A 16660-nucleotide genomic window follows, 5' to 3' on the forward strand; every position below is an offset into this window, starting at 1 on the left:
AATTTATATTTATAAAGCATTTGAATGCCATAAAACCAAAAAATATAAATTCAACAAAAAAGGTCGTGTTCCATCGTTACAATATTGTATTCACTGAAAAGTGCTTCATATTGGTTGAAATGGTTGTTAATCATCTCAATAGATGGCGCGCGGTGTGTCCCTTCAGACACATAAAACTGAAAGAATAGAATAAATTCGATCACTCGGGCGGGTCACGAGTGGCTGAGTTGGTGAGGCATCCGCCCCGGAATGGCGCGAAGGATGCGGGTTCGAGTCCCGCCTCGTGATCGAATTTTTTCTATTCTTTATAAATTTATGTATATATCGTTGTTTAAAAAATATTCAAACACAATAAAATATGATATATGTACTGATTTATCACTGGTTTCAGTGATGAACTGATGAGTCAATTATAGCCACTATACTTTCGTCATACGTGTGTATGATTGATGTGATTTGCAACGTGGTGATATTTCAGAAAAATCACGGGTCAAATTGTCCCACCGAAAATATAACTGCGTTATAAGAATAACTATACCTACGATAAATTATACCTACATAATACAATATAGTCTCAAATGCATACTAGTGAAATATTTTATTTGAATCAATAAAATAAAAAAATAAATAAAAAATAATAATAATACAAAAATAAATTCACAACACAAGAAAATCCGCGCGCAAATCATAGCGCGTGACAATGAAATCAAGAACTTTCGAGCCGACGCGGACGACGAAGGAGCCTAACAAAAGTACCTACAATCATAGGCGGCTCGTGACAAAATTGTATGGCCGTGTTCACTTGAAATAAAACAACGAAAATAGGTACCTACAATAGCGTTAGCAGTACAAAAAAAATGAGCACCACATTATAAATGTCTATTTATACACTAAAAATTATAGAGTATTTCAAAACGAATTCAATTATTATTTAGCAATAATTAGAAAATCCCCGAATTTGCATTCGTGATCGTATTCATATTGTTTGTCTACACTAATATTATAAAGAGGAAAACTTTGTTTGTTTGTTTGATTGTAATGAATAGGCTCATAAACTACTGGACATTTTACCAATGTTTGCAAGTTTGTGATTACTTTGATAGTTTACCGATTTATAATAATTGTATACTTATATCATTGTTTAAAAATATTCAAACACAATATGATATAGGTACTGATTTATCACTGGTTTCAGTGATGAACTGATGAGTCAATGTTAGCCACAATACTAATCACTTTCGTCATACATGTGTATGAACTATGATTGATGTGATTTGCAATGTGGTGAAATTTCATAAAAATCACGGGCCAATTTTTTGTTTTGAATCCCACCGAAAATACATATATTACTAATTGCGTTATTAGAATAATTAATTACTATACCCACGATCAATTATTACAATTTACAATATAGTCTCAAATGCATACTAGAGAAACATTGCAATTTGAATCAATTAAAATGCATAGCATACAAAAATAAATTCACAACACAAGAAATTCCGCGCGCAAATCATAGCGCGTGTCAATGAAATCAAGAATGTAATTTTATATCAAGCCGACGAGCGACGACGCCGAACTAAAGTACCTACAGTACCATTTACCTTCAGTGTACAATACAGTTTACAGACCTACGACGGACGAACAATAATGAGTAATAAATAAAAAAAAACATAGTTTCTAAGGTCATTAGTTTTATTTTATTTTATTGTTATTTTCTTTGAACGATTGGAAATGAAATTACTCAATTTTTACACAGAACTTTGATTTATTAGAATTATGCTCATTATGCATAAGATAACGAACGCGAATGCACGACATCTAGCGCGTCAATGTCTAAACATCGCCTTTCGTTTAGACATTGACGCGCTAGATCTGTAATAAGTATATAGTCTATGCGCTAGATGTCGTGCTTTATGTCGTGTTTCGCTTGGCAAAAGTCACGCACACTACTGTAGAAGTGTCAAATTTTTCCGGTATTTTACTGTTGTTTTTCTAAGTAAATATTGTAAATTATTGATTAAAAAGGTCGAACGCGCACACATTTCATTATAGAGAAGTGATAAAATGATTAGTTTTAAAGAAATAGTGTCTGTGTTAAGTGTTTAGAGGTAATCAAAAATGTATGGAGGGACGGTCGGAACATCAACCTTAATGTGTTTGTGTGTTCGGTAGGGCTTGCATATTATCAATAATGAATTGTTTGTTTGTCTTTGTGTCAGGGCGGTGGGGGCGGCGGCGTGGAGGCCTACAGCTCGGAGACCATGAAGCAGGCGGGCACGCTGGTGCCGGCGCGGGACGGCTCCGCGGAGCTGGCCGCCGGGCTCGCCACCATGGTCATCAACGAGCCGCACGACCTCGCCACCATGAAGCGTGAGTGGTCTTACAGATTGGAGTATACAGCAAAAACAGACAGCCAAAGCGACTTCGTATTTAACCGACTTAAAAAAAAGGAGGAGGTTATCAATTCGGCCGGTATATTTTATTTAACTTATTTTATTATGTCGCGTGCAGGACACGACACGGACCCGCTGGACACGCACGCGCGCTACCGGCCGCTGTTCCTGGAGCACTTCGAGCAGCAGGAGGCGGGCCGCCCGCCGCCCCCCGGCCCGCCGCCCCGCGCGCCGCCCGCCAACGGCACCAAGCCCGCGCCCGACACGCTCAGGTCTGCGTGCTGTATTTAAATAATAATAAAAAGACGTGTGGCACTCGGGGACTGCCGCGTCAATATAGCATTCAAGCCACACCACCGCTCCCGTCGGAGTGGGGAGCGTGAGGTTTTTCGTTACTAAATTTCTGGATTCGGTCCCCGCGCTCAAGGCCCGCGATAGAAGCTATGCAATAGCTTAATAAGAAAAAATACAATTTTGTTAGGTACTTAGGTAGGTAATTTTGTTAGTACACCATATAATTTTGGTAATTTTGTTATGAAAAAAAAAATCACAATAAAATATTTTTTTAATATTTCTGGGAATGCGTTACCCGCTCTCGAGGAATATACTGTTAAGAAATAATTGACGATGAAAATAAACAAATCGACATGTAGGGTTGAAAAAGTTTAGAGAACTCTACGATCTTTGTGTATGCACGAGTGACAATTTAAAACATCTCGTGTGGCAACCCTACAATATTTATGTGTTTGCAGCTCGGCGGTAGCGGAGCTGGCGGGCGGCGCGAGCGTGGGCGCGCTCATCGAGTCGGGCAACTTCGAATTCGTAAGTCAACTGCACGTCGTCTGTCTCGCGCACACGCCGCTCCTCGCGCCCCGTGAGTCCCCGCACACACACACACATACACACTAAACACACACATGCAGATGCGTTGACACGTACACACGTATACATGTGTGTGCACACGCATTCACGCACACGTACATAAATAACACGTGAACTAGTAAACAGTATCAAAACACGCACGTCGCACGCACAAGCAAACATATAAACAGTCTTGCGCACTCAAAGATATATAGAATATGTATAGAAATATGTACAGAGAATATTACTCCATTAACAAGAATAATTGAAGTGAAACTTCTTTATCGGGGTTGGAAAAAAATTTAGTGTAACATTTTTTCGTTACGCGTGACATTTTTCCGTTACGCGCCATCTTTTTCTTATCCCTACCACGCGTGATTCGACGTATTTCTGTAGACTTGCATATAGTAATTTTTTTTAAAAATAAGGTCATAAAGAAGTTTCACTTCTTACGTGTGTACACACACATTTTTGAAGTGAAACTTCTTTATCGGGGTTGGACAAAAATTTAGTGTAACATTTTTGCGTTAGGCTGTACGCGTGACATTTTTGCGTTACGCCGTACACGTGACATTTTTGCGTTACGCCATACTCCTGACATTTTTAAGGTCATAAAGAAGTTTCACTTCTTACGTGTGTACTCTAGTACACGCATACATTTTTTTTATTATTAATACATACATGTTAAACTATAAAGGCACACATACACACCCAATTACTCTAAAATACAAACATTTACAAAGAAATAGTAGTACCTGCGACATAATACATATTTATTTTCTTTTATTTGTTTCTTGTTATTAACATTTTAACAAATATGTACACGTTATAGTTGAATATTAACAATTCATCTTATTTACAAAAATGTATCAAGTATTTGTTTTATAATTTATAAAAAAAACTTTGATACATAGATGTCGTGACTAAATCATCTAACACACAAATAAAATAAAATATGTATATTTGGAATAGGTTCAAAGATTTTTTATTTATTTATCTATATTTTAATATTAGGTACTTACGGGGCGTTTTATTTACTGTTAATTAATATCCCATTTTGATAACATCGATCCAGATGGTCGTTTAATTTATCATATAATTTCTATATGATTAACCTTCTTCCTTTGCAAAACGTATTATTTTTACGTTATAAAAATGGGATATTTGATATGATAAAATATAATCAATGAAACTGTTTTTTAATATTCCTATTAAATATTATATTATAATATTATATTATAGTTTATACAAACGGTTAAAAATATGATATTTCGAATAATAGAACAGATTTGTTGATCAATGACCAAACTTGCTAATAGCTATTGAAAGCTATTGTAAATCCCTTAAAGTTTTTAGTAAAATTACAATGGGTATGTCTATAAGAATATTTATATAGGATATTAATACAATTCGGAAAATTGCTTTTCAATTTTTGTTTGAAATTTTAAATGAGAGTTTTATTTTTAGATTTTCACTTGAAAGTTTTCAAAATAAATATGTTTTCAGTACTTATATTAAAGCTAATATCTTATAGATATACCTTTGCTACTGTTATGTAGTGATACATAGCTTCATTTTGATACATTAGCTACAACATTAGCTCTTGACCATCATTTTATTTCAAATTTGCCTTAATTTCAATTGTTGTGACCTCTTTATTTCTTTGACTCATATAACTTTAAAGTATCAGGCCTTTGAGTTAAAATTATTAAAGACTAGTAAACAATAAGTGATTTAAGCCTTTTCACTTCGTGAAAGTTTCAAAAATCTTTATTGAAAAAGTTTCAAAATAATACAGTTAAAAATTTGGGGAAATTAAAGTCTGTGTTAGTTCAAAACTGTGTTACAGGCTTTAGAATCCCCTCACAATCTTAGTATCCTTGGATCCTTGCATTTGTTTAAATTGTCCTCTTATTTATGTATATGTATATGTACATACATATATGTGGAATGTACGCACTGTACGCGGCGCGTTGCAGCTGTCGTACCTGTCGGAGGGCGAGCTGGAGGCGCTGCAGGCGCGCCTCGACGTGGAGATGGAGGCGGAGATCGAGCGCCTGCACGCCGCCTACGAGCGCAAGCGGCGCCCCATCCTCGACGCCATCTCGCTCAAGCGCAAGCGCCAGCAGAACTTCTAGCGGCCTCCGCGCCCGCCCCCCTGGCCCCCGCCCCCAATGACCTGCCCCGAGCGACAGAGCGAGGGACAGCCCTGCCACAGACAGCGACAGAGCGAGGGACAGCCCCGCCACAAGCAGCGATAGAGCGCGTGACAACCCTGATCCAACCAGCACCCGAGCGCGTGACAGTCCCGCCCCCTCCGCACTCCTGTCACGTAACTACTCCACACTCTTGTCACGTGACAACTCCTACCCAGCCCGCGCCCGATCACGTGACCCGCGCTCCGCAAACCTCTCATATGAACTGTCCTCTCACCTCTCTGAAAGATTCCTTGGAAACAACTAATGAAGTTTCTGCGAAACTGAATTCCGAACCTTCTTTAGATAAACCAGATCACGTGAAAAACCTAACTGCACCAACATATAAACAGACAAAACACCTCACTATTAATTCACCTATTTCTGACAACAACGAAATATTACGTTCCCCGCCCGCTTCTGATCAAACCAATCACGTGACTATCCTCGCCCCGCCCATATTCGAATTAACGTATAATACGGAAACTAGACCTGAACTAGAAATTTCGTTCGATTTAACCGACCTGCCTTTATGTCTCCCGTGTAATCCCACTTTTGTCCCATTTCCCAATCCCACTTTGATCCTAAATCATATAACTCCTCTGGCCAATCCCACCTTCCCTTCGCAGAGCTCATTCTGTTCCGTACATTCGACGCGCTCGCACGTCTGTCCTGTGCACAAGCGATAGTTGCTCGTGTGGTTAAATGAATATAAAATAATTATTAACGTTATGTATGCAAATTCGCATTCAAGATTTTTTTATATAATTTAGAAATACAAATGAATATAGAACATATTGTAATGATTATATGATTTGACAAGTATACTATTGGCGATACTCTATTACGGTCACAAAGACGCATTTTGTACGGTGTACGCGCGTTAGTGAAATAAGTGATTGTGTCGGTGCTTTTCACGTGAAAAGGTGCCAAATAACGAAGTAATCCTTCGTTCGTAAATCGTACCTTATCTTTGATGCATTTCAAAATTTACCAAAAAGGCCAAATTTTTCAATTATTCTATCGGCCAAATGCATTTTTTCATCTCGCGCAGGGGGATGGATCTCCCTTAGTATTAATTGATGTAGTGTAAGTTGTTATTATAGAGTAGACTTTTGAATTGTAAGGACGCTGAAACATATCCTCGTAGTGTCGGCCTCGTTCCGCTAGATGGCGCTCATCGTAAGTATTCAACTGTTGAAGAGTGAAAAATTACAAAAATATGAATTTTGGCTTGTTGAGTGTTTGGAGATAAATAAATATATAAATTATAAACCAACCAAAAAGAAACATATTTAGGCCCGATTTTTCAATGCTTGGATAAAACTTATCCGTCTAATAAAGTATTACACGATAATATTAAAATGTCACGTAAACTGTCAAATACGGGCAATTAGAATACGTTTTTAAAATGGTAGTTTTATACATTATTCGACGAATAAGTTTTAACCAAGGATTGAAAAATCAGCCCTTAATCTAGAAAAAAAATGTTTTTCACCCTTCAACAAGTTTCACCGCTAAATATTCAAGGTATGTACACGTACGTAATAATTTCGTATCCAATAATAAATATCCCGAGGTGCTAGTCTTGTATCCACAACGGGCGAGCGCCATCTTGCGCTCAGTGTATTTTCTATTTCTAGTTCGACTCGGAGTCGTCGTGCGGCCGGAAGGAAAATATACGAATGTGTAGCATATTATAGACATGACAATATTATTGTAGATAGATATGGATTCGGTTTATTTTGTTTTGTTTTCGGTTCTGTATGTTAGTTGATTAGTTCCTTCGTTTGGATCTCAATGTCGTCTCGCAGGTGGTTGGAGTGACAGCGTTGTGTGGGGTAGCCTGATTAAAAAATGCCTAATTTTGGGTATATTTGGTTATATTTATTTCATAAAGCAATGATGAAGTAAATTCTATTGAAATAATTAATGATATTCTAGAATTAAAATTATTTACTAGTTTGTTCTTTGTTAAAAATGTTTTTTTTTTTTTTATGGAATCAAGCTCAAAATAATATCATTCAAGTCTGATAATGAATGATTTAATGACGTAGTATAAAACTGCATAAAGCTGTTATCCCAAGCATAACATATTATAATTAGAATATATGACTTCGGTAGTAGGTTGTGAGATTCAGAATTTATTGAAATGTAAAATTTATATGCAGTTGACACGATTTTTTGCTATAGGCCACAGATGTTTAGCAATATGCTGTAATATAAAATATATATTATGATCGCGTTGTAGTGTAGTGTCTTTCAATAGAACTTAACATTTTTTTAATAAAAAGATAGCTTGATAGTACATTGTTGAATAAGTTCTATTGAAATGAACTTAAAGTTGATTTTCCAATAGCCAAATAACGTTATGAAGATAAACAGAAGATGGTATAATTGTATCAATCGAAAAGCTTTATTTGACAATAGGGAAAATCGACTTTATATGTTTGACCAAATGGTTGACATTATAAGAATAACATGTACTATGTACAAGTGTGTGTAGATAGCTTTTGTATTAATACAAATTACGTTTTTGTATTCAAGTAACTTTAATTGATACTTAATGTTCTTAGAACAAAGATTTTGTACGAAACAATTTTTTGACAGTTATTTTTCAATATTGCCATATAGAAGTTTGCTTTTTATATTGAAATTTTATAGACTTTTTAAAATAAAACAAAAGCTATCCACAAATACGACGTCTTTATTCTCTGCCTGTACAAAAGTGCATCTCGCTAATCAAAAGATACCTATAAATAGTTAAATGATTATAAAATTATTAAGATAAAAACATTTAGAAGTGCCATTAAGTGTAAAATATTCATAGTATTTTCGTACTTTGAACGAGAGTCGTAGTTTTAGAGAGAGTTTATCTTCTGTACGCTGGGGTTTTTATTCGGTGCCATTCGCGATTAACACAAATGATATTTTTTAATGTGAAACTTTTTTTGTGACCATTTTTTGACGTAACTTTGAATTTTAACGGAATCTGATTATTTTTTTAAATACGGATTTTGTAACAAATATTGGCCTACGATGATAGTATTTTTTCTATAAATTTATACAGGGTAATGTTTGGAACGGCTGGAAGCTCATTCTCATTGGTTTCGCTTTTCTCTTATTGTTTAAGTGCAATGGCAACGTTGTGCTTTATACAACTATGACATGCGTGTTGTCCCCAGTGTGGGATTTTATGTGTGACTTGCAACACTGCAAATATTTCAATTAATTTTTAATTAATATCTCATTTAAATAAAAATTATTCAAAATATGGTAGTAATTTATAGTTACATGTTGCAATCGTTGGGAACATTTTCGAGCCTATGCTTAATGTATTTTAAGATATTTTTGTACCTTCAATAGTCACAAATAAAATCATACAATGGGTAAAGCCAGAGTTGTTACAATGAACAAAATGTCTAGCAGTATTGTTGAGTGCGTACATAAGTTTCTTGTTGAGATAATATGGTGATGTAATCTTATTATGAGGCAACTGTTTATTCATATAAAAATAATTGAATAGGAAAATCAAGATATTTGGATCTGCTGTACTCAATTTGTATTAATGATTTCGGTTGATTTTGTTTAAAAACAAGTTGTCTCATATAAGATAGGACTGATTGTTCACGTAGTATGTTATAGCTGCAGTATATTTTTGGACAAACCACTCACTGATTAAAGAAAATTATAAAAAAAACAATGTCTTTTATTTTGAACCGTTTATTAAAAATCATAAAATAAAATTCGAATAGGTACATCTGATTGATAACTGAATGTCTGTAATTCACATTAATTTTTTCAAATGGGTATAATTCTTAACCATAAACAATTAAAAAGATTTAATTGTATATTAGCAACGAAATAAAAAAGTAAAAATAAAATAGGCATATTTACACGGTTTACATATTTTTTTAAGTATACAAAAACATGCAAGTTGAATTGATAAAACCTTAAAATAATTAAAAATAATAACAATGAAGAGTTCAGAGATAAAATTCCTTAATCAAGTATATAGTTAATAGTAACGTTTACATATAATTTTCATATTTACAAACAAAACGTAATAAGTAAATGCTAATTTAAAGTACAATAATAAAAATGCACGTCTCACTTAATCTTAAATCATAATCTATAAAAGGATATATTTTAGTCGTATTTTTTTGAGACAAACTAAAAATCGACTTGGTCATATTTTTCAAAACTTAGAAACATCTTCAAACAAGTTTTTTTTGGAAAAAATGTGTTTAATTTTGTAAATATTTTTTTTAAGACTACATCCTATTTATAACAACAAATTTCAATTTAGATAGACATGGTAATAACTTGAATAATGTTCTAAGTTTTGAAAAATCGACCCTTTCTTAGAACACATAAATAAAACATTTTGATTACACTAGATTCGATACATCACAGAACTAGGGGAAAGGCGTCACTTCATGAGGTAGATACATTTTATGTTAACATTCATTGTCACATGATTGTTATGAAAGAAAAAACTACAATAATTAGAGCTATCGTCGTATCAAATAAAATTGTAAAAGTGGTAGTAAAATTTGGCAATTATTTTCAATGTTTGGATGCTATGCTATTTACATTAAAATATATAAGTTATACATAGAATTATTATTGGGGCATGGGTATTTAAAATTTATATTGAGTGAAGTTGAAATAAAAACTAAGATGCGAAACTATTGAAATAATACTTATGGTTTATATCATAAGTGAATATCCAAATATGGCTTTTGAAAATATAATTAAAATGTGCAGAAAATAAACTCATGAAGTGAACATTTTAGAATACAAACTACAAAACGTGTCTAACACTATAATATCACTTGAATAATACTTAATTTCAATAAGAGATCATAGTTATGTGAAGTCTATTCAAGATAGGAATGTCTAAGATCTATACAGTAACACGAGCGAACAACAACTCTGCAGCTAATTATATTATTTACTCTATTATTTGTCTACATTCGATAAGATTAAGTAAACTACCATTTTAATACCTTACTTCATAAATTATTGGTCTTCACCAATTGTAAAGCTCGGAATGCTCATAATTCTCATTACATCTTGATAACAGTTAGCTTATAGAATGATTCCTGTCTTCGCTCGTGAATATCAACAAGTAACAATATAAAATAAAAAATAACAGCCAATACTAGTGTCTGAGTATCATCTGACAGTACAGAAAGCTGTCCAGCACTGGAACAAAAGGTAAAAATATGTAGAACATACTGTAACAAATATTAAAAAAGTGGCAAATCTATTGATAAAATATTTAGCAAATATTTATTTGGAATATTTGAAGAATACCCAGGTTCAATACCCGCCTCATTATTGATTTATTTTTCAAATACATATTTATACTTAGGTATTTTAACACTGCACAGATAAAACTTAACTCTAAAGTAGTAAGCACTGCAGTCAATTCTATTGCCATTCAAAAATCAAAATTGAAACGCCATCTGAAAACAAGTGCCCAAAAATATTAAAAAGGCTAAGTATACTCACAGTACTGCGCCACACTGATCAACAGTTCGTACACTTGCCAAGTGCCCTTGCCCTTGAGAATGATCTCGCACACAAACACATAGATCACACGCGAGGTCTCGAACAGCGAGTCGAGCAGCAGCCACACGGTGATATTGCGGCCCGTGTTTAGTGTGGAGCTCCGGTTCATCACTATCAGGCTGTTCAGGAACCCTATACCACCGGTTATGAGCATCATGCCACTGATGAAATAGTGGATTGCTGGAATTAAGAAGTTGGTAGGTACTGTTAATAATAATATAGCCTTTTATTCCTAAACATAGGGTTACAAGAGGTCCGTAAGTTCGGTGTGCCTTTTGGCATAGGCCTCCTCCAATTCTTTCCAACGTAACCTGTCCCTTGCTACTCTCATCCAAAATGGTATGGTAGGTACTGTTAATAGCATTTAACATTACTAGCTTTCTGCGCGTGGCTACGCTTGCTTTTTAAACAATTTTATACCTTTTAACGAAATTATATTAAAAACCACTCTATCTATTATAAACCTTAAAAATCTGTTGCATCGTTTCTAGATTCAAGATCTAAGCACACAGACACACAGATGGTGGAAAGTGACTTTGTTTTATACTATGTAGTGAAGGAAAGAACTCAAATACATATTAAAAAATTAGTTGTGTTGTTACGAATAGTTAGTCGTTACTGCTTCTATTGGTTAGGCTACCATAAAGTGACCTTTGCCATTTGCAAAGGCTGCTCTTTTGTAATGCCATTGTGAAATTATGCTATTGAATTATATTAATATGAGGAACCTACTCATGTCATTTATTTATGAACATTGGGAAAATCAGATAAAATATGAATGTAGTTAAGTAAAGGATGTGTTTACTCAATAGCTTATTGGAAAAGAATAAAAATTGTATTCAATCCATCACTGTACACATTAAAAAGAGCTGTATTTAATACATAATATGACCTGATAATCAATGCAATGGTAAACATAAAAGTGCTGCTATAAATATTTATGATATAATAATTACTGGTTGCTATTAATACATCTTACCCTTATCTGTATGATCTAATGTTTCTAAGTAGAACAGTTCTGGATTGAGGAGACGCAAAAGGGCCATTACAAACGCTGTGGCCGAAGATATCTGAAATTCGTAAATTACCTTATTTTTTTAAAATTCTATTACCTACTAAGATAACATGCAATTTCTAATGCAAAAAAAGACAGTTATAATGCACGACATGAGACGAGAATCAGTAGTCAGTTATTAGGTATAGCAAACATTTATTATCATAAATAAATATTTATTTAATATTAATTAATTATATTTATTTGGAGTATGTACTGAATGAAATATAAAAAGTGAAACTATCTATAATATAATGGATTGCTGTATAATTTTTCCATATTCGTGGTTTTCATTTCATCTGAAGGGTAGTTCTAATTAAAGTAAAATATAAATCCATACCGAAAATACCGCAGCGACTACGCGTATGTACACTTTTAAATCAATCAACGGCATTGTTTTTGACTGTGTAGACATCGATATTTCAAAAATCTTAATACAATATCTATTCCGTCAGCTTTTCAAATGTATAATTGACCTCAGGTAAAGTATTTAAAATATTTTTCCCAGTTCAAAATCGATAAAAATTCCGTATTTACGCGCTCACACAACAATCACAGATTACAGATATCAAATTCTAATTGCAAACAAAATGAAAATGAATGTCAATGTCACTATTTTTACGCAACCATACCAGATCGTTCGTAACTTTTTATCGATATGGTAAGGATGAAAAATTTCAGAAAACATTACAAATAATAAAATATTATTTACCCATCCCAGATAAATAGAAAATAAAAAAATTACAAACCAATTATTTTGGAACCATAATCATTTTTGTGATCATAGATGGCGTTGAAATCAATTTGAATCCAAATACAGATTTCATCTATTCAACACTAGAGGGCTCTAGGTTTCTAAATTATTGAGAAAGTTGTAAATTATGCAATTTAATTATACATTTTTCATTAAAACCTTTAATCTTTAAAAAGTGTTACTGAAACTATGAACACAAATGGCCTTTACGTAAAGGTGCAAATTATTTTGAACATTTAATGCAAACATGTAATGTATTATACTGAGAATTAATTCCTTAACTTCCGTCTGGTGCAGGTAACGTTACGGATCACAATAGGTAGGTACTTGGAAAGATTACAATTTTTGCGGTGATTTAAATATAGGAATCACTCCTATTATAGGGACTCAGTAAAAGAGCACTAATATTAAGTTGTACTGCTACTATTACGATTTTTGTTTTTTAATTATTATATTTAAAAAAACATTATAATTGCAGCCGAACATTACGCCCGATGTCATTCTTATAAGGGGAAACAGATTTCACGAATGTCAACAACACAATCAGCGGTTAATAGTCATTTTTTAATTAAAGCAATTCTCTTTTACAATATTTTAAATTCAAATGTCACGCATTCGCTCCGGCCGTCCGCGGCTCGTCATGTAAAGCCCGATAATCCTTTGTTACAATCATAAAATAACAATTAAAACTTTAAATTTCTCCTCACGCCTGTCAACAAGATCCTATAACATTTATTTGCATTTGGAAATGTATTTGTATGAATTCAGAAGGAATACAGTATTTAAATCGCAGCAATCGCTAGGGTTCAGTCTTGGTTCAAACATATGTTTAATTGCATTGTAGAGTTTTATGATTCGATGTGTCAACTAAGCTTTATTAGATTTTAAAATTGTACATTATGCTTACATATGGCTTACATGTAGTATGTAGCCGTAGGTATATATATTGTGTAAGGTTTCAATTGTATTTTATATATTTTATTGTTGAACCATGAATAAAACTTGGCAGTAATTATACATAGTCTGAGATGATGTTCACAAACTAAATACTCATTTTCATAATCTGATTTGGTTAAAATAAGAAAAAGAAAAAAGTAATTGTTTACAAGTAAATTTTGAGGGCAGTTAATCCTCGTATCCCATAATTGCGAATGGAAATCATTAAATCCCATTCACCAAACTCAATTGGATAAATTCAATTAAAGGGAGTGTTGCCCGTTGTAAATTTCACGCAATTGTCCCGCTTCTTGCTAATTTTTAATTTATGATTTGGTTACATCTGTGATATTTATGAGTACATTTATGGATATTTCATCAATGTAATAAATTTAATATGGAACCATGGACGTATAAAAAAAGACGGACGGTATATCGCCTAAACATTAAGTGAAGCCTAGTAATGGCGGCGAAACATCCATGTGTGTGTGCCATGTTGCCATGGCAACAGCTGTCCTGTTGACAATGGCGGCTGTATTTTTTTCTATAAATTTTGCCGTAATAATTTTGTCATTAAAACATAAAAGAAATAACTTGCTTCCCTGTGGAATGTAATCCCTCGTGTTTTGTTATTTAAAATTGTACTGTTGCGACACCATTTAACCACGCAAGACAGCATTTTAAATATTTTTTGTGAAACAGTGACGCAGTTAATCAGTCGGTAGTTCACGACGTAATGGCGGCCGACTAGCTTACTATGGTGAGAGTGTGTGCGTGTTTATTGTCTTTACACGATCGCTAGCTTACTATGGTGGCTTCACGTTGTTTGTTCGTAATACGGCGTCCGTCTTTTTTTATACGTCCATGTATGGAACATAAATTGGAAATATGTGTAAATTGTTCGATTTGCTTTCGATTAAATTTAAACTCCTACCCTACGGTGAGTTATTTACGATTTTTTTTAATCGGGAATTTTTTTTAAAAACGGAAACCGCATGTACCGTCAATGAATTTATTGTTCGCCAAATGAAATTGAATTACATTTCAATTATTTTCTCGTCGCATTTGCATTTACGAAAGAATGGAGGCTCTCTTGCATAATCATTTTAATTTAGTTAATTATTTTTCCATCGCAAATAAAAACATACTACACTTGCCACTTGTTTTTATTGACCATTCGGCGGACAGTGGTCACTGGTCACTCTATTAGATTATCGGAATCACGAGTACAGACCTTAGGGTCAGAAATAAGAATACAATGACAAGGGTAGGATTAATTGTTGAGCAATAAAACGGTATGGTCAGTGATACTGCGGTACTGTAATAATAGAGTGGTCTTGGGACGGGTGGGTCTTGATACTTGCTACACGTTTGTTTAATATGTACATATTAATTAATAATAAATAACACGTTGTATTCAAATTTTCGTCGATTTTGCTTAAGCATCGATTAAAAATTAGTTTATAGTTGAAAGGGTCTAAATATCAAAATATTTTTGCTGCATTTTGATTCATGACAACTAAAAAATCTTTTAACATTTCCTTATTGAGCAATAAACATTCAATGATAAATATTGTAAAGAAGTTGTATTAAAAAATAAAAAATAAAATCTTTATTTTGCTTTAAACATGGTATTCAATGGTGATACAATTATATTAATAAAGCACAAACATGTTCAGCCAATACAAGCATGCAAAATTAAAATAATTACCATAAAGGAATTAATGGTGCGTTCGGGTTGAACTTTCCATGAACTCCTTTATGGTATAGAAGTTTTTTCCTTAAGCCAATTAAGAAGATTTTTTCTAAATTTATAATCATTAGACGTCTTATTGTACTGTGTACGATAAAGTAAAAAAGACAAACATAAAGTATCAAAGCACCAGAGCTCACTATGATAGCACCGGTCAGCGCGTTCTAATACAAATACTGCTTATAATATTATAATAATATCTATATAATGGACTCTGCATTCAAAATGTTTGTGCACATAACTCACAAGTGCGATGGGGCGAAGATATTGGTAATTTCTATCTCTGAATATTAAACCAATAACTTTATTTGCTTGCTTGAATAAATCCTGTCTACTTACTTCTCTCTCAGATGGGCTGAAATTTGTATACTTATTTATGTAAAATTTTATTTAAAAATTAAAATGTACCTACTAGGATTTAACTTTACTAAAACAAACTCTTTGCATGACTTTACGTTTATTAAGCTTAAAATTTTAAAAATAATATATCTATATAGAAATATAGAAATTTTCAGCATTTAATTATATTCATATGCTGTAAAAGATGATAAAAAACTGTAAGGTAAACTTTCGAGTAAGTAGGTAATTTATAACAATATTTTTTTTGAATCACCAGTTTTTAAAACAATTTCATATTCAATAATAAATATCATAGGGGTTGGAAATCTCATTAAAATAACAATATTTGAAATTACGAACGCACGCATACAACTCTTCCTCATACATGACTGTCGATTTCGATGATCGATTGTAATTTGTAATCGATCATCTATTTATTCGATATTCGTAATCGAATTATCAATTTTATAATTTAAATGCATCTGTTATGATAGATTTTGTTTTTAAAGATTTTGTTGCAGGAGCTATCGGCGTTTTTTCATATTTTAATAAATAAAAACTTCTTTAAACTTCGGCATGCCTATAGGTAAGCATTAAGCAGTCCTATATTAAACCGAGTAGGTACTGGGTACATACTTATTTTTTAAATGAATGCTGTCGAGATTTACTTTTAATATATTCTATAGACTGCGCTGTTAAAACCTAGTTATTTAAAAAGTTTTCCTTAAACATTTACCGTTAATTAATTTAATACAATAGTTGCATAAATCTACAAATTTGGCCAGAAATTCCAGC

The 16660-nt window shown here is 33.2% G+C and overlaps 2 protein-coding genes across 4 annotated transcripts in view; one reads left to right on the top strand and one right to left on the bottom strand.

Annotated features, from left to right (window-relative positions):
* The window catches only part of hpo (serine/threonine-protein kinase hippo), a 42549-nt gene extending 37023 nt beyond the window's left edge, over positions 1–5526 (top strand). For all 3 annotated transcript variants that reach the window (XM_090102368.1, XM_090102367.1, XM_090102366.1), the window contains exons 8-11: positions 2220–2370; positions 2512–2665; positions 3146–3215; positions 5234–5526. In XM_090102368.1, the coding sequence (XP_089958494.1) occupies positions 2220–2370; positions 2512–2665; positions 3146–3215; positions 5234–5392 (534 nt within the window). In that variant the 3' untranslated portion in view covers positions 5393–5526. The remainder of the gene's footprint in view (positions 1–2219; positions 2371–2511; positions 2666–3145; positions 3216–5233) is intronic.
* Positions 5527–9746: 4220 nt separating this feature from the next.
* Positions 9747–12656, bottom strand: LOC149907377 (uncharacterized). Its single transcript, XM_090103306.1, has 4 exons — positions 12424–12656; positions 12009–12099; positions 10970–11209; positions 9747–10660 (listed from the first exon to the last, which is right to left on the bottom strand). The coding sequence occupies exons 1-4, from the start codon at positions 12496–12498 to the stop codon at positions 10617–10619; spliced, it is 450 nt and encodes a 149-aa protein (XP_089959432.1). The 5' UTR covers positions 12499–12656; the 3' UTR covers positions 9747–10616.
* Between the last annotated feature and the right edge of the window lie 4004 nt (positions 12657–16660).

This window comes from Colias eurytheme, chromosome 6 (assembly GCF_061535395.1).
Source record: "Colias eurytheme isolate Ceu_HAF_F1 chromosome 6, ilColEury1 Martin Lab GWU primary, whole genome shotgun sequence".
Lineage (NCBI taxonomy): Eukaryota > Metazoa > Arthropoda > Insecta > Lepidoptera > Pieridae > Colias > Colias eurytheme.

Excerpts from the sequence above, each read along its gene's own strand:
- LOC149907377 (XM_090103306.1), bottom strand. The coding sequence starts at position 12,498 with ATGTCTACACAGTCAAAAACAATGCCGTTGATTGATTTAAAAGTGTAC. Across the intron at positions 12,100-12,423 it reads TAGTCGCTGCGGTATTTTCG|ATATCTTCGGCCACAGCGTT; the intron begins GTATGGATTTAT and ends TACGAATTTCAG. Across the intron at positions 11,210-12,008 it reads ATTAGATCATACAGATAAGG|CAATCCACTATTTCATCAGT; the intron begins GTAAGATGTATT and ends TCTTAATTCCAG.